We start from the raw sequence: 23,689 nt of genomic DNA, 5'->3' as shown, positions 1-23,689 counted from the left end.
AGAGGCAGCCCTAGTGGAATGTGACCGGAGCCCCTTGGGTACAGGTTTACCATGGTGCAAGTAATAGAAACGAATGCAGTGGCTTATACACTTAGAAATAGTCTGCTTTGATATAGCCTTCCCCTCTGATCCTGCAGCAAATGCTACCAGTAGTTGCTCAGACTTAGAGATTTGGTCCTGTTTAAGTAGAATCTTAGTTGTCTGTGTACATCCAGTGAATGCAGAATCCGATCCCCCTTGTTCTGTGGATTTGGGAAAAAGGTTGGCAGGTGAATTGTTTAAGAGCCACACTGGATACCACCTTGGGCATAAAAGGATTGGTCCTGAGGGACACCCTGTCTGGTAGAATGTAATAAAAGGCTCCACAGCCATGAGACCCTGTAGTTCTGAAACCCTTCTTGCTGAAGTGATTGCCAATAGGAAAGCTGTTTTCCAAGATAAAAATTTTATATCTGCAGTAGCTGCTGGTTCAAAAGGAGGCAGGGTGAGTTTTTCCAGCACAAAATTGAGGTCACATGCAGGAGTTGATGATGATCTGGGAGGCCTTACATTTTTGGCCCCTCTAAGATACTGTTTAAGCAAGAGGATGCGAAAAGAGGGGAAGCTCCATGTTGTAATGGGCCGAGATGGCAAAGGCATGGATTTTAATTGAAGAAAAAGATAGGCCCTTGTCAAGCATCTCAGTCAAATACTGTAAAATCTAAGGGATATTTGGCTTTGCTGTGTCCGTTCCTTGTGCTTGGTTCCAAGCATAGAATCTCTTCCATTTATCAGCATAAGATTTTCTAGTACTAGGCCTTCTGTCTTCCAAAATGACATCCATCACAGATTTACTGAGAGGTGTTTGAATAATTAAATGATCAGCCATGCTGCAAGGTTCAGAGTTTGGAGCTGAGTGTGCAGAATTTGATTGTTCTGCTGTGACAGTAGATGAGGTATTTGAGGCAAGTACCAAGGAGGGAGTTGAGACATATTCCTTAGAATTGGGTACCAGTGCTGGCGAGGCCAGTCTGGAACAATTAGGATCATTTTTGGTTTCTCCTGTCTGACCTTTAGTAAGACCGTGCAGAGAAGAGGCAGGGGGGAAAGGCATAGACTGACAGGTTTTTCCAACTGAAGGAGAGAGCATCCACTTTCCATGCTTGTCTGTGATAAGTCCTTGTGCAGAATTTGTCTAGTTGATAGTTTTGGGGAGAGGCGAATAGATCTAGGTCTGGTTTTCCCCATTTCTGTGTTACCATGCTGAAGATTTGTGGATCCAGCTTCCACTTGTGCGGGTCCATAAGATTTCTGCTTGGGTCGTTTGCCAGAGTATTTTGTTTTCCTGGCAGGGATTGAGTTTGAAGATGTACTTGGTAAGTCAAAGCTGTGTTCCACAATTCCATGGCCAGTCTGCAAAGGGAGTAGGAATGTGCACACCCCTGCTTGTTTATGTACCACATAACCGTGGTGGTGTCTGTCTATCAGTAGTTGCCCTGGATGAAGTAAGTCCTTGAAGGCTGTCAGCGCATTCTGAACAGCTAGCATCTCTTTCTGGTTGATATGCAGATGCATTTGTTTTGGGCTCCAGTTGCCCTGAATGCATCTCCCCGCGGGGTGGGTCCCGCAAGCATAATTTGATGTGTCTGTAGTTAGGGTTTGGGTGGCAGGGGGTAGAGTGAATGCCAGTCCCTTGTTTTGGTGACATGTCTCTACCCACCAAAGAAACTCCTGTTGCAGGGAATGAGAGGAATCAAACTTTTTAGGTACCACTGAGGTTTCCTCATATGTAGTCTTGCATATGGAATTAGTAGAATGCAGGATGCCCTGAACCCCAAAGCCTGCAGAATTTGTCTTGCAGATAACTGGGTTTTTGTTGCCATCTGTTTGAAGTATGTTGTCAGTTGCCTTTGTCTGGCATAAGGTAAACCATCTGGGCAGTTGTATTCAAGCTTGCACCCAGGAATGTAATTATTTGAGAGGGTACCAGTTGGGCTTTCTTTTCGTTTGTGTACCCTAGGCAAGTTAGAAGCCTTTTTACAAACGCCAGATGTTGAAGAAGAGTGTCCTTGTTCTCTGCTTGAATGAGACAGTCGCCCAGATAAGTATAAATTTGTATGCTTCTTTGTCTGCAGAATGCAATTACTGGTGCCAGGCACTTTGTAAAGACCCTGGGCGCAGTAGATAAGCCAAAGGGCAGTGCAGAGAATTGGTAATGCAAAAAAACTGCCTTGAAGCAGAAGTATCTTCTGCACAATTCCCTTATTGGGATATGCAGGTATGCTTCTTAAGTCTAGAGTCACTAACCAAGCGTTCCTACCCAGCATAGGCAGTAGCTGTTGTAAAGTCAACATTTTGGAATATCCAGGAACGTGTTCAAAATCGTTAAGTCCAGTACTGGACGCCAGGCATGGTCTTTTCTGGGTACCAGAAAAAGTCTTGAATAAAAACCTTGTCCTTTTTCCTTTTGTGGCACTGGTTGAATAGCCCCCATATCCATGAGGGGCATAACTTGTTTCTGAGCCTCTGCCCATTGATTTTGTGGCAAATCTGGCCCAACCATTTGGAATTGGCAAAGTATGGAAATTAAATCTGTACCCCTGGGATACTATGTTTAATACCCACTTGTCCTGGGTAATTAGCTGCCAGTTTTGAGCATGAAGTGCTACATTTCCCCCCAAGGGGGGCTGCCAAAAGATAAGTGTTTGGTGTAGGTAGAGGGAAGTCATTGAAACTGCTTACGGTAGGGTTGTGCTTTGTTTCCTCCAAATTTGGAGGTGGAGGCACCCCATTCCTTCAACCTCTAAGAACCCTGTGATTGGTATCCAGAGCCTTTTGAGCGCCTGTTTTTGCCTTGAGAGGCTGTGTTGGACACAGGAAAGGACCAATTTTTAGTAGGCCAGTGCCTACTGAACCTGGGTGGCTGCACTTGTAAGAAATCTTTTACAGTTTGCATAGATTTAGCTTTGTCTTCCATTTTCTTTAAAACCTCTTCAGCCTTATTACCAGAGTATCATGCTGCAAAGGGGCATCCAACAACTTGGCTTTAACATGATCAGGCAGATTTTGCTCCTTGAGCCAGGCATGCCTTCTAATCACAGATCCAGTAACAGCGGCCCTGCAAGAGGCCTCCAAAGAATCAAAACCACATTGCAAAGTATGCTTTCCAACCTGTTCTGCTGAATGCAATAATTCCTGTGAATCTATTTTCCACATAATCAGAAATCAACATAATTTTCCGTTTCAATAAGCCCATAACATGCTGTTGATATTTAAGCATATGAAACTGGCAGTTTAAGGCCCTAATTGCCACAGTTGCAGACTTATAAACTTTCTTTCCCCATCTATCCAGTGCCCTGGAATCTCTATCAGAGGGGGTAGGATATTTAGCTGTAGAGGCCTTTACACCTTTGGGACCCTGTGAAATAGTCTCGGGATCAGCAGCAGGATTTTTAAATAGAAATGTGTGGGAGTCAGGAACCCTGTAATATCTGCCTGGCTTACTAGGAGCCATGCTTGATTCCGAAAACATATCAGCAATGTCTAATACAGGAGGTATAGCCAAAGGCCTATGCTGAGGAAGAAGGAAATCCCCAAGTCTCTCTCTTGATTCAGAGAAATCCTGACTCTCCCAATGAAAACGTTCCCTTAAAGTATGCAAGGTTTCTCCAAAAGAATAATCCTCAGGAGGAGATGCAGATGAGATGGATTCTTCTGCATCAGAATCCTCATAGGGTGGAATAGAAAATTCCTGATCAGAAGAGGAATCAGAAGAAATAGAAACCTGGTCTGAAGACCCATAATCAGGGTCTTGCCTAGGCCTCTTGGGGGGGGGGGGGGTTGGGAGCCCCTGATCAAGGTAATTAAATCCTCAGCCATTTTGATCATCTATCTTTTAGGCATAGGGGCCCGAGCACGTGGCTCATGCATCTGTTTTTTAGACATAGAAGATGTTTTTGATCTTGTTTTTGAGGCTGGCGTTGGTTTTATATAAAAATGTTGAGGCCTGAAAGCCGGTGCCTGCTCAGCAGCTCCGGACCTATCCAAGGGAGAGATATCCGCGGGTTCAATACTCTGAGAATCTCTCGGCATACCGGACTCCACATGGGTCTCGGTAGAGGCTTGTGACTCAAAAGTAACTGGTATCAGGGGCTGCAAAAGCGCCTCACTGAGTACCGATGACTGGCTTAGGAGAAGCTTAGTCGTCGGTTTTTTACCTCGACGGTCTGTCTTTTTCCTTGCGTTTTTTGTGAACTGCGGTAGTCTGAAAGCTAACCGACGACATTTCAGGGTAGTTAAATCTTGAAGCAAAAATATACAGACGCTTAATAGTGTGTTGGTTAAAACTAGCACAAAACCGACAGCAGGGCACATTATGATCTGGGCCTAGGCAAGGAGTACAAATGAAAATCCTTATGAGGTATTTGCTTCCCACAAGTAATGCAATTATTAACTTATACACAGAGCAAGCTGCATACGGAGAAGCTTTCCCTCTGCCTTAGGCTGGTAGCACCCTAAAGTAGTGCTTTTTATTTAACATGTTTGAGACTGTCAGTAATTTATTACCAAGCTTTTTTTTTTTGACAGGCTTCCAAACAGAATTTTGCAGTCTTCTGACCTGCTTTGATAAAATGTAGTTAAAGGTACACTTGAACTATGGGTAGGTGTCAGATTTCCTACTGGCTGCATCTGTGCTGCCTGCTCATCTAGGAATAATAGGTTTGTAGTGGCCTGTTACTGATGCCTGCAGCAAACTCCAAAATTAAATGTAATAAAGATTATAGACATGAGGACCAGTAGTCTGACTGGCTATTGGATGGAGGAAATTTTGATCCCCTAGCAAATAATTTATACAGATTTTTTTTTTCTGCTGCTGTATGCAAATCGTATTATGCTAGCTTGTTACTTTTGGCAGTGCTTTTTCAAAAGTCGAAGGTGGCTTCTATTTCGTTGCCTTCAGATGTGAAATCTGCTGTTTACTGACAAACTGCAAAAATGCTTACCTATTTCCAGGTCAGTCGGTGCACCAAGTATATCCTATGCCTACACCTCCCTAAAAAATGTTTTTCTGTCATTGGAGCCTGTTCGGATAATTTTATAACTTATACACAGAGCAAGCTGCATATGGAGAAGCAGGCAAATCCATACATGAACAACTCATTCATTACTTCGGTGGAAGCTGTATGCATCCCTTGAAAACCTAATCAGGAATTAATCCAGTAGTGTCACTAATCCTAAATTAATTTTGTTTTAACAAATAAAATTGTGATTGTACAAAGTATGTGAACTTTAAATTGCAGGGTAAATAAAGGTGTATTAAATTGATACTAATGTGAATACAAAAAGTTGTTTTTGATTGTATAGAAAAATCTGATTTTTTTTTCTCCCTCTTTTTCAGAAAAATTTGTTTGTGCGCAGAGGAGTCTGGCATAGATGTCAGCGCTGTATCCGCTCTGGTGAAGACAGTCAATGAACTACTAATCTGATTTTTGTTGGCAGTGGGTCATGTGAACTGTTTCTTTACATGTGTTATCTATTAAAGTTTATTTTTTAAAAAAGACCAATTTCCATTTCTTTCCTAAGAAATTAAACCCTTTTAATTATCATACCTAGCCTCTACATAATGGCTATTGAATATTCCACAATATATTAAATCTAGATGTTATGTTACATGCATACACTTTCAGGCTGTTATTTTACCCACTGTCACCAATACACAATGGAAAAAAAAAAAGCTATGAAACTGTATAAGGCTTTTTTTATATGTATATACTTGTTTCAGCTTCATTACAGCAAGAAGCATAACTTAATTGCAGTTCACACAAATGTAAGAATTAACTGTTCAAAAAGTGCATGAACAGAATAATTTATAGGACTGTTTTAAGGAGACTTTGTGATGCTGGTATATTGACAGGCTGCAACTCCGTGATCAGAGTTTCATACAACATAATGTTAAAGTCTCTTGAAAACATCCAAACTCATTCTGACAAATGAATGCAAACAAAAGGAAAAAGAACACAGTTCTTTTTTCTTTTAATACCAGAAAAGTAGCTGGATGTGATTAAGATTAGTGTTTCTCTTTCACAGAAAGAAATTACATACTGGGACATGAGTACAAGTAACAGCAAAGTATCTAACAAAAATGGGACACATTCAAGTACAATACCCTTGCTTAAAATTACAAAAAAAAAAAAGAAAATACATGTATTAAAGCATTAAAATCATTTGTCCAATCTGAGTATATGTTTAAAAATTAAAAAAAAATATGCAGAAGTGCTAGATCATATTTTACTATACATGTGTACTGGTACCCATGTCCATTACTGCAGCAGGCAGTGCTGCTGGTCAGTGGAACAGAACTGCTGCAAATTGGATGATGCTTTCCTTGTAAACTGCTAGTTGTTACTTCAGTTCCATTCCTTCAAACGTTTGAATGTGGTAATGCTAAAATGCCCATTTCTTCCTTTAATCCTGAGTTGTCATATTGCCTTTCTGTTAACTTCCTTGGGTTGGCATAGTGCCTCTGTTAACTTCCTTTTTTTGGTACAGTTGGGTTCCAATAGTGTTAAGTTCACAAATCCATTGGGATTTTTCACTTAAGAATTCAGTCTTCCTGCAGAAGTGGGCAAATATATATATATATATATTTAAACACAGTTGAGAGTTAAATTATAACAGTTTGATGTCTCCAGTACAGAGTTCAATTGTGCTGCAATGTATTTGATTCTATGGGCGGTGCAGAATCATACAGTGTGTCCGTATCATGTGTTGGCTCTCCTGCTAATGTACATGGATTTGAAAGTGTTCCTGCACCACAGTCGCAGAAAAACCTACAAAAGAAAAGCAGTGTTAAAACACTAATTGCATGAAATAAAACATTGCCTGCTGCACAGCATTTAACAATCTGACTAAAAATATACAGGGATGAAAAGTTAAAATTAATGCCTCACTTGCATAAGATAATTCACAGAGTAGGCCTCTGGCAGTTTGGTCACTGTAGCCCCCTGCCTCAATGTGATTACTTGGAAATCCACTAAAAGATGCCCCTCCAAAGTTAAGCCAGTATTTAAAACCTTAAAAAGAGTGTACACTGCAGAGGGATACAGTCTCAAATGTGACTCAGGCAACCAAGGTTCAGTTTCTGGCTCTGACATTAGAGAAGCTAGCTTGGAGAGGAGTGAAGGAGTATGGCTTGCTCACACTAAGTGTTATTGCTTTAGTGAGAAAGTAACAAAGGGGTTACTTGACGAGCCACAAGAGATTTACAAATTGTCTTTTTGCAACTGAAAATCATAACTTAGAACCACTTCTTCAGAACATGCCATTAATACATAATGACAGGATGCATGAGATACAGAATCCAGTTCCCATAACATCATGCCTTCTCAATTAGTACAATCCCTTTTTTTTTTCTTGTAAAACTTAACATATTTTAACAATTTTACTTCTGATAAACATGTAGGGTAAAAGATTTATTTTATTTAAGGTTTAGGTTTCATTAGTCCCTAATCCACTACTTGAATCTGATCCACCTGCCTTACAATCAACCTGAAAGAATGTGACTGCACTGTCAATGTTGTTCACAACTCATCATCTGGACTTCTACCACTCGGGAAGGCTGTTATCTGTACTTGGTAACTGCTAAGGATTACTTTCTTTTACTCCTAAAAGGTTCATCTCCATTAGGTAGTGTGCTCTGCCTTGAAGGTAGGAATGCAAGTAAGCCAGGATGACTGCAGGAACTGGCTTGCTTTCTTAACCTTGGCCGCCAGCAAAGTGTGGCACTGCATTTGTTCATAAATGAACATAAAAGCAGACTTCTCCATTGTCCTCCTCATAATACTTTTACTGTAAAATGCCTGTCAGAAACCTGCAATTCCTTCTTCCCAACATCCTCTTCATGCCACACACTAAACTGCTCATCCAAGTGAAGGTGTTCCATTATTTGCACTAAGACCGATCACGCACACAGGATGGAGAAATGGAAAATTTGTCTACAGTGATACCTGATGGGACTGAAATAAAGATGCCAGCAAAACATGCAACAGCTATGACCTACAGCAAATCAAAACCCACAAAGGGCACTACCGATCTGCAGACAAAAGAAAGGCTAACATGTAAGAATCTAGTTTAACACCATTATGTTAACCAGCATGTATTTACATTCATTTAAAAGATATCAAAGCCTACTTACACAGTTTTAAAAGGAATCCATCATCAGTGTTAAAAACTACTCTGGAGCTCTATCCATTCCTTCTCTACAAACCAAGGGAGGTAAATGTGAAAAATTCCATGCAACTCAAGGGAAGATGTTTCATAACTTATCTTCTGCAGTGCAGTGTCAGACCTTACATTCCTTTAAAATGATTCCAAAGCAGTTCTGCTAGGTATAAACAATTCACAACTGCTCTGCTGCAGACATAGAATGTCTGCGGGGGTGTTTTTTTGTTTTTAATCACAGCATTAATCGTATCTACAGTAGTGGCTTCTTAAAGTTATACTAGACCAGACAACAGTTTTACCTCTCTTTCTGGTACCTGAAGGTGCAGTTGAGCAGCCAAGTAGACTTTCAGCCCTCCTTTACATCAAAGGAGCAAAATTGCATGCTCTAGCATAGTTGGCAGTGAAGGCAACATAAATCACAAAATGCTTTCCTAAGAGCCCAAGTCTGAATGCTTTGCTGTTGCCCGTGTCTGAAAAAAGAGGCTTGTGAATATCCAGAGGACAGATGAAGTTCAAAACAACTTAAGATAAGAACTTGATTTGTATGCAGTTACACTACCAAAATAAAAAGTTAAGACTCGTCTCATCAAAGATCTTAGCCAAATAATAGCTGGGAAAAAGAGTATCCTAAATGTGGCCAATCCCAGCTGCCTGAAAGTGGCAGCGACTCCATCAGCTGAAATCATAATCAGAAACCAAATTCTCAGCACCCAGTTTAGTTTCAGATGGTCTCTTAGTGAAGTACTAATTGTGCCCTATTGCTCAGTAAAATAGCCAAAAAGGCTACCAGAGTGGGGAAAATGGGTAAAATGTATTTGAATGTGATTTTTTTCTGGTTACCTGCTTTATGAACTACTCATAGAACATATACCAGTTGGAATAACTCAAGCCATGCATTTACATAGTGCATATATATATATACTGGTGAATAAGGTTCTACAAGGTACAGAATGGGAGGAACAGAAAAATGGTAGTCATCTTCAGAATTGCTACCCAAGTAAAAGAAAAGGAGGAAGCAGTGACTGGCAATCGCTGAAAGATGGCCTCAGCTTCCGGCTTGACAAAAGAGGACTACCCCCGCTCCCCCAAAAAAGCTATGTTCTTACCATAGCGTTTTATATGCGTTGCCCATCTTCATTCATTACTGATGAGTGTTGCGTCCTCAGAACCAAGTCGGCCTTATAACAGGCTCATGCTAGCCAAAACAAACTTGAGCGAAGCTTTACCCCTAGTGCCCATCTTCCTTTTACTTCAGATAGAGTTGGCCCATGATAAAGAAAGCAGAGGCTTTTTCTGTGCAAGTCCCCTAATGTGGGATTTGGACCAAATCCGGACAGTCAGGAGCCGCTTGGACAGGGAAGGAGGGAGATGCATAAAGAATGAAGAACAACACAGATGGAACACTATGTTAAGAACATAACTTCTTTATCTGATGTTAATCTTCATTCATTCCTTACTGATGGGACAGTCTCTAGCTACTTTGTCCTGGGATGCCCTTATGGAAGGATGTTCCTGTGTACCATTGAACCAAAGGATGCTCTCCCCCTGGAGACCAAATCCAATTTGCAATGAGTGATAAAGGTATGAGGGTAACACAAATTACAGCTGCACAGATATCATCCATTGAAGCCCTTGAGTGAAAAGCTAAAGAAGTTGCCACAAATCTGGTGGAGTGTGCTTTGACTTTGTTAGAGGAATTTGATTATGTTGGTAGACAAAACATATACAATTTCTCAACCACTTAGATAAGGTCACTTCAGAAAAAGAATTTTCCAATTTAGGACCTGAATAGGAAACAAATTGGTCTGATTTAGTTCTGTCCAGATAAAATCTTAATAGTCTATGTACATCCAGCAAATGATGGCAGTATTCTCCTTTGTTTGAGTAGTTTGGAAAAAAGATTGGTAGGTCAGTGGTCTGGTTGTCAATTCTGAAATAACTTTGGGCAGAAAGGAAAGGTTAGTCCAGAGTGATACTACATCCTTATGAAAGACCATGTAAGGGCATTTTATGCACAATGCCTGAAGCTCAGCTATACATCTTGATGGCTACTAAAAATAGGGATTTCCAGGATAAGAACTTTATATTGCAAGTGTCATCAGGTTCGAAAGGTGATCGTGTCAGGGACTGCAGTGCTAGTGTTAAACTCCAAGGTTCGATCGGTTCTTTGAAGAGAAGTCTGATATGCGAGACCCCTTTCAAGAAGGTTTTACAGCAATGATGGGAGATTAAGGATGAGTCTTGGAATCCACTATAGAAATCTAAGACAGCAGCCAAGTGTACTCTAATGGTGGAGGCTGCTGCTAATGGTAGAAGACCTGACAAATAATCCAAAACCACACTAACAGCAGCTAGGCCTAGTTATCTGTCGAGACCAAATAAAGAATCTCTTCCACTTACTAAGATGGACTTTTCCTGGTGGATGGTTTATGTGAAGCCAGACGAATGTTGCATACCGGACAGGTAAGGTTAGCCTAGCAATTACTGGAAATGGAGAAACCAAGTTGTCAGCTTTGAGACTGGATAAGCTTTAATTAATTCTGGAGCTGGATCCAGAATCCATGGGTGGCATACTAGGTGAGGCCAAAGGAAGGAAAACCAGATTTGTCAGGGCCAGTAGGGTGCAATGAGGATTATTCTGCTTCTCAGCCAAAGGGCCTTCCTTAGAAATTGTGGGATAAGGGCAAGGAAGGCATGCAGAAGTCCTGTGGGCCAATCGTGTATTAAAGGAGTACAACGGGTTTGTAAAATACTTTCCTCAACTTCTCTGCCACTTTCGTCCCTATTTACAGCTTCCTGCATAAACAAATAAGAAAGCAGTGTTTAGAAAATATTAATTCCTCCTGAGTTCGGCAATCCAACCCTACCTTAGCGTACAGCAATGTTTACACTTTGAAAAACATTCTCTCGCGTTTTACTTAAGCCTGCTGGAGTCCCCCAATTACTGATGTCATCACGGCCTGGCAGTGGAAGTATATTTTTTTAACATTTCCCTCCCCCGAAGTGATATCACCATGGCCGGCCTCTGCTTCTTGGTCAAACCCACCCATTCTTTGATGTCACAGCTGCCTGGTCCTTCCCCCAGCCTTGGAATACTCAAATTTAGCTGCAGGTGGTAGGGAAGTTTCTTTCGTGTTCATGTTTCTAGTACACAGTATTTTCCAGACGGAACATGTTTTACCAAGCCTTCCCTGTATCGGCGTACCCTCGTGGCCTGATTTATTTGTAAGTAAACTTTTTTAAAAATATAATTCACGATAGTAGCCGATTAATTTCTTCTGCCTTGCTTTCTTTTGCTGAGAAGGGTTTACAACGTGTGTGTGTGTGTGTGTGTGTGTGTGTGTGTGTGTGTGTATTTTATTTACACTAACGAGTGTAACAGAAGGGCTAGCTAGATCTTGTTCGCACAGTTTTGTATTGTCTAGGACTGTGGTGCTTCTGAGTGGATAGTGGGCATTAATCGACCATGGTTTTCTGAATGTGCAGCCTGACAGAAGAGATACGTGATTGCAGCTACCGGCTGTCCAGTTATTGGAGGCGTATTAGTGTTTTGGCAGCTAGAGGGCTGTATATGTAGATAGTCTTTACAAGAGCATTTTATTAATGTTAACTGGTATGAAGTCATTCGAAGCGGACGATTAGCTTGTGAAAGCGGAGTTTTCCAACGACAGGAAGTGTATCGCTCAAAGAAGACGGGACTGAACCCCTGTTCAGCTCTTTTTGGTAAGGCAGTGATGTTCTACGCTTAAATAACTGTTTCTCCACTACTATTCATTGGCCTTAGGGTGATGTTTTCCTTTTCACTAAACTTAAAACAGTTGGAAGACACGTTCTGCGTTAAATTTTGCTTGCGAGAGACCTTAAAATTGTATGCACACAGCATTATTGTACAAACCCCCAAACATTCATTTTGTTGCTGTGCTGTCATGGTTTGGTTTTGAAAGAAATGCTTTGATTTGTATTGGTGGGTAGTTGAAATGCACGATCGCTTTTGGTGTCTTACATTAAATGTTAATGTGTTACACATTTGTATGTAATGAGAGAAATCGGGCTAATCTGCTGTAGTCTCACCCATTCTTTGTTTTCCTACCGCCTTCTCCTGATTCTGATTTATCCACGCTTGGAAGGCGTGCTCCTTCAGACACAAATGAGGGAGCGCACATGCCATTTGATCTGGGATGGATAAAATCATAAAACTGACATTCAAGTCTTCTTAGATAGATAACAGAAAAACGTTTCTTTTTTTTAGGTTTTAATATATTGGTACATTCTTGTAGAAACCATATAATACAATTTTATATAAACTTTTTTTTACAGTAGTTTAGTAGTAAGTTGCATGGTTAGATATTTTTATTAATTTTAAGCATTTTTGTTTTCATTACACTAACTTATTTAAGGACATCAAAAGGGATTTGTGGAGCACAAAGTTAAAGGCAACACTTTGTAGTTGATGCATCACAGTTTCTGTCTGGGATAGCATCTGAAATGTATGGATGATGGCTGTCATTAAATATCATTTGTCGTAGTAGCTTCTTCAGCCTAGGAGGGATGTCACTGCTATACACTGTCCTAGATGTAGAAGCTTGAAAAACTTTATGGTCTGTCAGGTCATTTTCTGTGTGAGTTTTACTGATCACACTGCCCAGTTGTTAACATTTCGATGGTTGATATCAGCAAATGAAATAGTGTTGTTTATGGGTAGGTCCGTTGTGGTTCCACTTTTGTGGAGTGGAATAACTGTTGCTGGGCACCACTCTGTGGGCATGTAGCCTGTGGAGGCTGAGGTTAAACAGTGCGTTTAGGTGAGGGGTTAGTTCATCTTTGAGCTCATGTAGGATGCAGCCTGGGACACCGTCCGGTCCCATTGATGCTGTGTTTTTGGCTTTGGAGAGGGATGTTTTAACCTGAGTGTCTGTGATTTCAGGGCACTACATTCTTTGGTATAATTATGGGCCCTCTTGGGGGTGAGAGGGGGGTGAAGCTTGCACTGAACCTGTCTGCCGGGATGTTGGCTATATCAGTCCGTTCAGTGTATTTTGTGCCATTCTGCACTAACTCAGAGCAGATCTGAGAATTGCCACTTAGATTCTTGACATAGCTAAAGAATGTCTTGTGGTTATCTTTGGAGTCAATGGCATTTTTTCTTTCGAAGCTAGCCTTGGATGATTTTACGAGGGAACATAAGTTTCTTGCTGATACTGATCAGGGCTGTCTTCCCTTCTTGGGATTTTACTTTTTTCTGTACTAGTTTCCTCCTTTTATTGTATAGCTTGTTTATGGTAGGGGTCCACCAGACTGGTTTCCTTTTCTTGGAGGAGTGAGTTCTGGTTTTGTTTGGGATAGCACGATCCGTGCATTATTGTAGGTGCCCGTAGAGTGCATTAGTGCATTAGTAAAGGATTTTACAGCTTGGACAGCATTATCCTTTAGCATGGTGGCTTTGAAACTTCCCATCTCGGTCTTGAGTAATGTGAAGTTTGCGTTTGAAAAGTTTTTCACGGTGGTTTCTTTGACTGACTGGGGGTGGTGGCACAATGTGGATATCTGGAGTGATTAGTTTATGGTCAGATCTAACCAGCGAGGGGTTGACCTCTGGTGTGGAACACTGGTTGTCCATGTTGGTGATGATCAGGTCCAATATGTTGTCACCTCTGGTGGGGGTGTTGACTAGCTGATCCAGAGCGTTTGAGTTTATACATTCTAGGAAATGTTGGGCAAGGGAGTTTGTACTTGAGTAGTTCTCCCAGTTAATGTTTGGGTAATTGAAATCGCCCAATATCAGGGTGTTTGGTAGGACCTTTGTTTCCCAGTGTTTCCAGAAATTTGGTGTGGGGGTCCTGGAACATGGTGGGTTTCTTTTACTGCACATATATCGATTTTTCTCCATACTGAGGGGTGCCTCGAGTGTGTGCATTTTGAGGTTTAGGCTTCTGGCATGGAGTAGCATTATCCTCCGTTTTTTGTCACTTGTGCAAGATGCAAGAAAGCTTTAATAAGCATACTGTTAAAGAATTGCCAACATTGAAAGCCTTTCTGTTGCCATGTAGCGAATACTTAACTAGATAATGTATAAGCCTTGGGTATTGAAATGCATATGCCAGTATTTGTAATAAAGAAAAGAATTACATTATTTTAAGAGTCTCATTACACTTGGAGACTTCCGTCATCTCTGCAGGCTTTACCCGTAAACCGAATGCCAATTAAGTGGTCCATAACCTGTACAGTAATCCTTTTAAGCAATGTATCTTGAGCTTATTTCTTGTTTGCTTTTCATTTTTTACTTTGATCATGTTTTCTACATGAAACAAATAGATGTCAGGCAGCAGGTATTTTTTTGGATAAGGAACATTTTTATAAGTGGGGCATCAGAGATTTCTACTTTCAGCATGTTACTTGTTATTTTAATAAAGCTGAATATAAATTATAATTAGAACTGCAGTGCAAGAAGTGGTTTGAGTTGAGTGCTGCTTATTTTTCTTATACTTGATTTTGACTGGCATTCCATTAACTTATTTAAAAAGTATTTACGGTGGTGGGTTTGTCTTTTGAGCCTTGCCTAAAAAGGCACTATGGGGTGGCAAGAACGTTAGCCAGTATTGAAAGCCTAAGGATGACGGGTGCAAGCTGTCTCTAAGCGGCCGTGTGGCTTGTCGAGCATGTCATCCCAAGCTGACAGACAATGGATCCCCTTTGAATAACACAAGAAGTTTAGCCAATTGTTGAAATTGATCATTTTTCTCTATACCGTGGTATCATTCTTGGTGAGGGCAGGATGCTACTCGGGGTGAGGGTCATACTGGCCTGGGCTATGTGATCAGGGAGCTCCTCCATGTCTCTTCATGTAGTCCAGGGAGTGCGGCTCGGGTTATTCACACCAACATGGACAATGACAGAGTCATATTTGTACTTGTTCTGGAGTGACCAGTGCTTGTGTTATGTGGTGGATCCTTGCACGGACAGGCAGCTAACAGTAACCTTCTCCTTGTTCAGCCTAGTGAGTGGGACGTCAGTGTGCCTGACTATAGTCACCTATTACTAGTGTGTTGGGTATGTTATTTTGCCTTAAGGGCTGTGATTGTGTGGCACACTGGTTTTGTGAAGTATGTTTCATGGTTTGTGTTGGGGGGTGGAGATTGCTTAGATGTCTGCTTTGGAGGTCTCTTTGCTTCTGCTGATTTTTATTTAGAGCCTCCGAGTATGTTTTCATGTATTTGTGTTTTTTTTGCCAGTGCTGAATTCATAAGTCTGTGAGACTGATGGTCTGATGCAAGTAATTCCCTTCTGCAGATTTTTATTTAGAGCCTCCGAGTATGTTTTTATGTATTTGTGTTTTGTTTGCGGTGCTGGTTTCATAAGTCTTATGTGAGAGTGGTGGTGTGATGCAAGTAATTCCCTTCTCCTTTTGACTGCCTGGTCCTGTCTTGGGTTGAGAGAGCTTATTTGGCTGTATAATTGCATCTCTCGCATGTATTAGTGTTTTGGTGGAAGGAGGAGAGGTTGTCTGTGTACATGAGGCAATTGTAACATTGCCTCAAAATGCACAGATTCACCAGATGGACGGATTGTACACCTGAAACTGCCCTTTAGACATGCCTGGATAGGTGCAGTGAGCTGTATTACTGATTGGCTGGTAAGGTCGAATAGAGAGCCTTGTCCTTCTCTACAGTATAGGAGGGGTCTAGTGCTAAGGTTTATTAGTGCTTGATATGAGTTTTGAGCAAGTGCCGGTATGAGAAGTGAATGGTGAGAGTGCTTAAGTTGAAAGTTTGTCTAGTTCCAAGGGAAAAATTGAAGAGCATACTTTGTGGAGCGGCTGATAGTTAGACCCTGGCTAAGCCGGGTGCGCAAAAGTTTTGCGCAAGTGCGGAGTTTTATAGCAGGGAAATGAAAGAGAGAGAAATTAGCCCAAAATGGCCAATAAACTACTACTTTTGGGGCTGAAACCACTCCTCCAGGGACAGATAGGATGCTCAAAGTTCCCTCTGTCACAGTGAACAGAGAAACTTCCTTCTATCCAAGTAAGGTATGGGCAAACACATAAACTAGTAACACAGCCCTGAACTGAGCACTAACCTGAAAACTGGACTATACTAGCTTAGAAAGGCGGGAAAACAAGTATTTTTTTTCTTGGTTTTTCAGAAACTAAAGCAGATACAATCAAAAAACACTTTTTAAATGCACACACATGGCGATCACACTTGAGCGTGTAGACAACAACAGTTAAACAAGTATAATATATATACACATATTATATATATACACACATATATATATATATATATACATATTTTATATATATATATATACACACATATATACACACACACATATATATATATATATATATATATACACATTTTATTTATTTATTTATATATATATATATATATAATATTTGGTAACTTGCACAAATTTGGACTGGTATCTTTAGAGAAAGTAAGTATATTTAAATAGCATATTGGATTTTATAGCTGTTCTGAAGTTCTGGTTGTGTAGAGATGCTCATCATTTGGGAGTTAAGTAAAATAATTATCTTACTGAATGTAATAGAAAAGGAGACTCTCATAAGCATGTCCAGCTGACAAGGCTGTTTTTGCATTCATTTCTTGTATAGTGCCATGGTAGTGATGCAGGCTTCTACCAAGGACTTGAGGGGGGGTCTTGGCAGATCACTTCTGACAATTGGCAGGACTACACAGTTTGTGGTGAATCTTTGTTGCAACCCCCCACATGATGCATAACTGTAGCCATGCCTCTGCACTTGGGCTACCCAAGTCAGGAGCGGCCTTAGGTCAACTGGTGCCCTAGGCAAAAGGGCTCCACGGCACCCCCTACCACACTACCTGGTGCCCCCATCCTTGGCTTACTACACCAAATAAATACTGGAAAAGCACCCCTGCTAGAGCGGCGCCCTAAGCGGCCACCTAGTTGGCCTCTGCCTAAGGCCAGCTATGACCCAAGTGCTGCCTAAAATGCCTCCAAGAGGACTTGGTTGTAGTAATGAAAGTGGCAGTGTGTTTAATGTTTGGACTCCTCAGTGACCAGTTTTAGCCACAACTCAAGCTTATGAGAAAAAAGCCATTGGTGTAACACACCATAATGTTGCTGCAGAAATGCAGCATAGTGCTGCGAAAATTTTTGGTAATGCACAAGAGCTGTGAGGACTGAAAGTTGTGGCCTTTATTTAATAAATGTAATCTTTATTCTTTGATCAGTTTAGTCCCCCTATGCTAGTGGACTCTTCTCATGGAAGTCCAGAAGTGGTATCTTTACTACTAATGGAATTTGGCTAGGGCATCAAGGAGCTGGCCCTACTTTTTTTTTTTTTTTGAAAAGGTGCCATGGGATGTTTTATATCCACCAACTGTAGGAGATGGGACATCTGTTTTAATGCATCATCCAAAGTATGTCTTTTTCACAAAGAGTGCAGCACCCAGTATTGTTGTACCGCATGGTCAGTGATTCAGTTAGCTGGGATAGAATCTGCAGCCTTATGGCCTTCCTCACCAAAGGCAAGTATGCTACCTGTTAATATCATAGTTCCTAGGTTATGTAATTGTGAGTGTAGTTTGTGAGTTATGTCCAGGTAGTAAAGATCCCTATTGGGTCTCTTATGTTTGTTGTAGGCATTGTACCAGACCATTATAAGCTTAGCCTGTAAATGTATTTAAATGTAGCTGGGCATGGGGAATCATTTTGTAATGTAAAAGAATAGGTTTAGTTCTTTTGTGGTTTAAGAGGCTAGACATGTCTTTCCACTGTAGATAGGGGTGCAGGGAGAGTGCTGCTAGACTGTTTGGATGTTGAGGGTCTTAAACTGCAGAAGATCCCAAATCCCTCCCAGGTGGGGGATTGGTATAATGGTTAAGGTGTTTACCTTGCAGATCCAAGGTACAGGGTTTGATTCTCACATGGGGTAATTGGCTAAGTTTAAAATGGTCCATAAGGACAGTTAGCATAGTACTGATCAATAAACAGCTTCAAGAAATCGTGCCAAGCGTAGTCCTTTATTTCAGGTTTGTAAGACGAGGTGCTTTTGAGGCTCATGAAGGAGATGCTTTTGAGAGCGAGGCCCTATTTCTGAGGTACTCTGCAGATAGCATGTCTAAAAGGTAAGCACTTATGTTGCCAGTTGCCTACGTGAAAGTGTCTTATTCACAGAAATTGCAGTATTACTGTACACTTTTGAGACTGTTGCACCCTTGTTAATACTCTAATCCATATTGGAGCAGTTGAACCTGAGGAACAATCTAGCAACTTGGTTTTCTGTCAATTTAGTATAGGTCAGGAGTGTTTGTGTGAAGATTTGAAAATAAGATGCCTTGTGGCATAGGGCTAACACAGTAATCCTGTATGGTGGTGGCAACTTTCAGGAATGCCATGTATGAGTCTTAACCACTGGTTAAATAGCTATTGTGCAGTAGTGTTTGGCTTTTAGGTCCATAAATGGTACACGGCATAACAGCTGTCCATGCTTAGGTGGCCATAACAAGGTTTAAGAGGCAGAGCCTAAAGTAAATTGAGGGTCCAGTGCACTTATGTAAATTGAAGGTCCAGTGCACTAATGAGGTCTGAGCTTTGTTCTGTAGCTTTATGTAATGAGACAAATAGACCTTTTAGTTACCAGAGTCTGTGGATGGGGTAACCTTTGTGTAATGGCATTACAGTAGCTGTTTTCCAAGGTTTGGGAATGTAACCTGTGTAGTAGTAGTTGGCCAACCTATGTGATCTAAAATGTGGTCTGGTGTATGTTATTGGGGGGGGGGGGGGTGAGATGGCTGAGATGACCTGTCCCATATTAATTGAGAGGATGCTGGAACTGTAACAATGACTTTGTCCGGTAAGTTGTCTGGCTAGGGCTGTGGGGTAGTTGCACTGTGGGGTTAAAACTTGCACCAGATTTATTGGGTAATAGTAGGGGATATTGAACAGATGTGGACTTTAGGTATTGGAGAATTTGAAGTGGTTATTTCCTGCAGGGGTCATTAGGCTTGTGCAGGTTAGTGCTTCCTGATAGTACACTGAGATGTTTGGTTGGTTAATTGTGTTGAACAAAATTGGTGCTTTTAAAACCAAGTAATTTTTCTTGTCTTGTTGCACAAGCCCCTCTGTCGTAAGGTGTTTAACTTCCATTATATTTGGTGGGATAATGACTGTCCTCCAGAACTATTTCTGTTTGTGGAACTAGTAGTCAGGTGTAGGCAGCAGCTTTAGCAGGGGGGTGGGTGGGAATGTTATAGAAGACTATGCATGGTGGGCTCACCTGGCAGGGAAGTGCATTCAGGGCAAATGGAGCCCAAGTCAAATGCACCTGCAGATCAAGCAAAAAAAAAATGTTAGCTGTACAGAATGCTCTGACAGCCTTCAAGGCCCACATTCTTCCAGGACAACTAATGGTAAAGACGAACACCACCACTGTTATGTGGTACATAAACAAGCATGGGGGTAGACATTCTTACCCCCTCTGCAGACTAGCCATGGCATTGTGGAACACAGCCTTGAGCTGCCAAGTGCCCATACAAGCTCAATTCCTGCCAGGAAAATTAAATACACTGGCAGACGGACTAACCAGAAACCTCATGGACCCACATGAGTGGAAACTGGAACCAAGGATTTTCAACATGTTGACAAGCAAATGGAGCAGCCCAGATATAGACCTGTTTGCCTCTCCCCAGAACTACCAAGTGGACAAATTTTACACAAGGACTGCCACAAACAAGCATGGAAAGTGTATGCTCTGTCCTTCAGCATCAGTCTATGCCTTCCCCTCTGCCTCTGCTCTCCAAAGTACTAGCAAACCTGTGATGGATATCATTTTAGATGCAAGAAGGCCTAGTACTACAACATCTTATCTCACAGGCTATAAATAACTTCCTGGAATGGGTAGCCCTTGACCCGTTTGAACATGCAGTAAGTTCATTAGATATGGGTCTTGGGCTGCTCTGCAAGCCAGGCATAAGGCTCCCCTAAGAAGTGTATACAATCAAGTTTAGCACAGGGATTTCAGTCCATGTAAGGCACATGCTGGAGGCCCTTTATTTTCTTTGTTAGAAAACTCTGAGGTCTCTCGAATGTCTTCAGGTGCTTAGTACGGTACATACCAAATTGGGCATTATACTCAATTATGGGCCAGATAACTGCTGAGTACTGGGGGTGGCGGGGTTATAACTTTTGCTATTGAAGGGATGACTTCACTAATCAAGTGAGCTATGTGGAAAGCTTCCCTTACAATGGTAGACATGTGGTGGTGAAGTAAAGGTTGCAGTCAACCTGTGATCCCAGGTCCCTCAAAACTTTTTCATTTGATGTGAACGGACATTGTGCCAAAGGGAATGATGCATTTCATCACATATATCCTCTTCTTGAGGTGCTAGATCCCAAAGCAATCCCTAGAAATGTGCTTTCTCTCCAGCCGTCTTCTAGGTCTTCAGCCTGGTCTCTACTTTGAAGTCTTCTATGACCACTGCTTGCATCTGATTGTGACAACCAGTGTTTTTACTGTGGGCATACTGTCACTGGGGATGAATTTAGTGACTGATTCTACCCCATTGTCCTTTCCACAAGTCTACCCTAGTTATACATTAGCCACTGTTCTATGCAATCTTGTGACAATATCACATTGTGAACCATGTGTTGGCTACTATCAAGACAGTTGGCAGACAGAGGCCTCTCTGACTGTATTTCTACATCGCCACACATGTGGACCCGGGCAGTTCTCATTTCCAAAATTGTGTCCTATGTGCATTCAGGTCCACCATTATCAACACCAGTTACTGTTGTCCACCTTTATAAAGCATGGCATTACAATGAATGTGTGTCCTCTCATGCCAACCTCTGTTTCTCAATTCTCTTGGGCTATTTGTGGTTCCCCGAGTTTCACAGAATTTATGTTTTCACATATTTATTTATTTAACATTTGTTGACGGGAATGTCCGACTAGGTTCCACATAGCCTGTTTTCAGCAGAAGCCGGAACCGCTCCAGATGCATGTCTTTGGAATGTTACATAATTTCAATTTGTGGTAAGGGAAGCTTGAGTCAGTTGGTGTACATGTTAAAATTGCTACAGGTCAGCCTTGTCTTTTGGAAATGATGGATTTAACAATAGGTGCCAGCAGATGTGCAAATGGTCATCTGCAACTTGATGAGGTGCTAAGTGACTTTCATTGAATTTAATGTCTTGGCATTTAAAATGTTCATTGTCTTATGCATTTCAATGTATGTATTTATCTGAATGTACAAGGCCTGGCTTAATGGTTTGGGGGGGGGGTATGCTGTTTTATGAAACAATGTGTGTGTTGCTTTCAACAGAATTCTGCTTAGTTGTGGAACTCACAGGTCACCTGTATCTGAGCATGCATACCTTTGCAGTAATGAAAGGAATGTCATTATCAAATTAGCAATACTTGTAGTTATAATATAGCAGTTGCTCATCACCTTTCTGGGCAAAGTCGCATTTGCTGTCACTGTGTTTCTCACTTCAGTAGAAGTCGTTATCACTTGATCAATGCACAAGCCAGGTTGTGTTTTTCTCTGCTTGGAGTAATTGCAAGCCACCCCCTCATTCTTCAACTTACTACCCTGCTCCACTGGCATACATTGTTTATAGTTCCTTTAGAGGATTTACATGTGCCCTTTCTGTGCATCTTTGTCAAGTGACTCTTCAGACAGTTTTGCCTCCCTCACAGCACACAGCTTCTGTTTTCTGCTGGAGTTGTAGGTCTCCTGGTACAGAAGGTGGACACTATCTCATTCTTTTGGAAGCGGGTGTTTCTTTATGCATTCACTCCCTTCGTCTATTTCCAAAATACCTTTTAAAAATTAAAAGGATGCTCCCAAAATCTTGTTTGTGACTCCCCTTGCCGGCAACAGCACTGGTTTCCTCATCTGCATCCAGCCCAGAGTAATCAGCACAAGTTACCTCACAGGGTGGATCTAATCACACAAGACAAGGGATCTTTTATCCATCCCCACTTATCCACACTTGAAATGACATTGTGGATGATAGGACTTTGATTCACCATTGACACAATTTCTTTGAGGACATGCTGCAAGTTCTGCAGGTGGCTGGGAAACATATGACTAGGAAATCCTACTTATCCAAATGGAGGAGTGTCTCTTTCTGCTGTCTCTCTGAACATAGACCCACTTGCTCTCGATGCTTCTTTGGTTTTCTTTATTTGGGTGAAAGCGCTCAATGCTGGTTTGGCAGGTGCTTCTATTAAGGCCCACCTATCTCTGCTTGTCTACTTTTTTCATAGATTCATAGGCAAGTACTAGGCTATTGGCCCAGTACCTAGCCAAAGGTACCCTGGCTTTCGCCACCCAAGAAAATTATTTTCATGTGCCACTGACTAGCAGAGCCACAGAAGTGATCCCCAGAGTGAATCTCCCATCCAATCATCAAGATTTATCTTGAAGTGCTAATGATGTCACTTACCGTGTTTAATATATTCTGATTTAGAGCTCTACAGTACAGTAGAGACATGGCTGAGCTGGAGGTGGGGTGATACACTGCACATCTCCATTGCATGCCCACCTTCTGGGGATAACATTAGTTCTGCAGAAGGGAGAGTGGAATAGATAGGTCATAAATGAACCGCCCCTTTTGGACCGATGCAGAGATATGCTGAGATATGGATACCTAGTTGCACAGCCAGCCCCAGGTTGAGTCCAGTGGAAAGTGTTAGCATTTATCTCAAAGCCTCTTTAAATATCAGTTTGTTAGTTGTGTAGGAAACAGATTTGTTGTAGATTTGAAGTGTACACTTTTCAGGTAAGCAGAATTTTTGGTAGATGCACTGGTGTTTAAAAGTGAAATTATGACTCGCTGCACATTGCATATTTGTTTTCCATAGAAATTTTTGTGGACAGTAGAACCTGTTAGCTTAGCTGTGAACCGTGCCCAGTGAAGAAATTGTGGGCTAAGGTTTAGGATGTCTTATTTGGCCTGTGACTAGGGAAATTTTATGCATGCCTTTTCACCCTTCCTGCCATTTTATTACTCTTGTAATCCACAAACTAAATATATACATATATTTTAGTATACCAGAAAATCCCATAGATTTGATTGTAGAATTTTAAAAGATGTGAGAACAATGGAAAGGTGGTACTGGTGATGAGGTTACAATGCTGATTTAGAGTAAAGGAAATTGATGCAAAAAATGAAGGGACTTGCATGACGGATGCAGTAAAGGTATGCTGTCATTAAGGGAAGAAAAGTAAAATATTGTGTTGGAAAGTTTTTGTGGTAAGTTAAATAAAGGAATGTCTAACCATGCAGGGTTACCAGTGCTTATTTAGGGGCTGATTTAAGGCAGTAGATTGTGTAAGAAATGGGATATTAATTAGTTAAATTATCTGGCTGTATTTGGAGCATGTTGTCTTTGGATTCTGGTATTGTAGGCAGTAGCTTATTCACTTTTTTTTTATTTTTTTATGAAGTTACATAAAGCTGTATCATGTGATCTGCTGGAGCTAATGTTTTT

General features: G+C 41.2%; 2 protein-coding genes across 3 annotated transcripts in view; one reads left to right on the top strand and one right to left on the bottom strand.

Moving 5' to 3' along the window:
• The window catches only part of MSH6 (mutS homolog 6), a 614,863-nt gene extending 609,324 nt beyond the window's left edge, over positions 1–5,539 (top strand). Inside the window, exon 10 of the mRNA XM_044075079.1 lies at positions 5,378–5,539. Within this exon, the coding sequence (XP_043931014.1) occupies positions 5,378–5,465 (88 nt within the window). The 3' untranslated portion in view covers positions 5,466–5,539. The remainder of the gene's footprint in view (positions 1–5,377) is intronic.
• A 180-nt stretch (positions 5,540–5,719) lies between these two features.
• The window catches only part of FBXO11 (F-box protein 11), a 2,134,039-nt gene continuing 2,116,069 nt past the window's right edge, over positions 5,720–23,689 (bottom strand). For both annotated transcript variants that reach the window (XM_044075080.1, XM_044075081.1), the window contains one exon: positions 5,720–6,809. In XM_044075080.1, coding sequence (XP_043931015.1) covers positions 6,680–6,809 — 130 coding nt within the window. In that variant the 3' untranslated portion in view covers positions 5,720–6,679. The remainder of the gene's footprint in view (positions 6,810–23,689) is intronic.

The sequence above is a fragment of the Protopterus annectens genome, chromosome 6.part0 (assembly GCF_019279795.1).
Source record: "Protopterus annectens isolate FY-2018-M chromosome 6.part0, PAN1.0, whole genome shotgun sequence".
NCBI lineage: Eukaryota > Metazoa > Chordata > Ceratodontiformes > Protopteridae > Protopterus > Protopterus annectens.
Note: the sequence above shows the minus strand (reverse complement) of the source record. Positions and strands in the feature narration are given on the sequence as shown.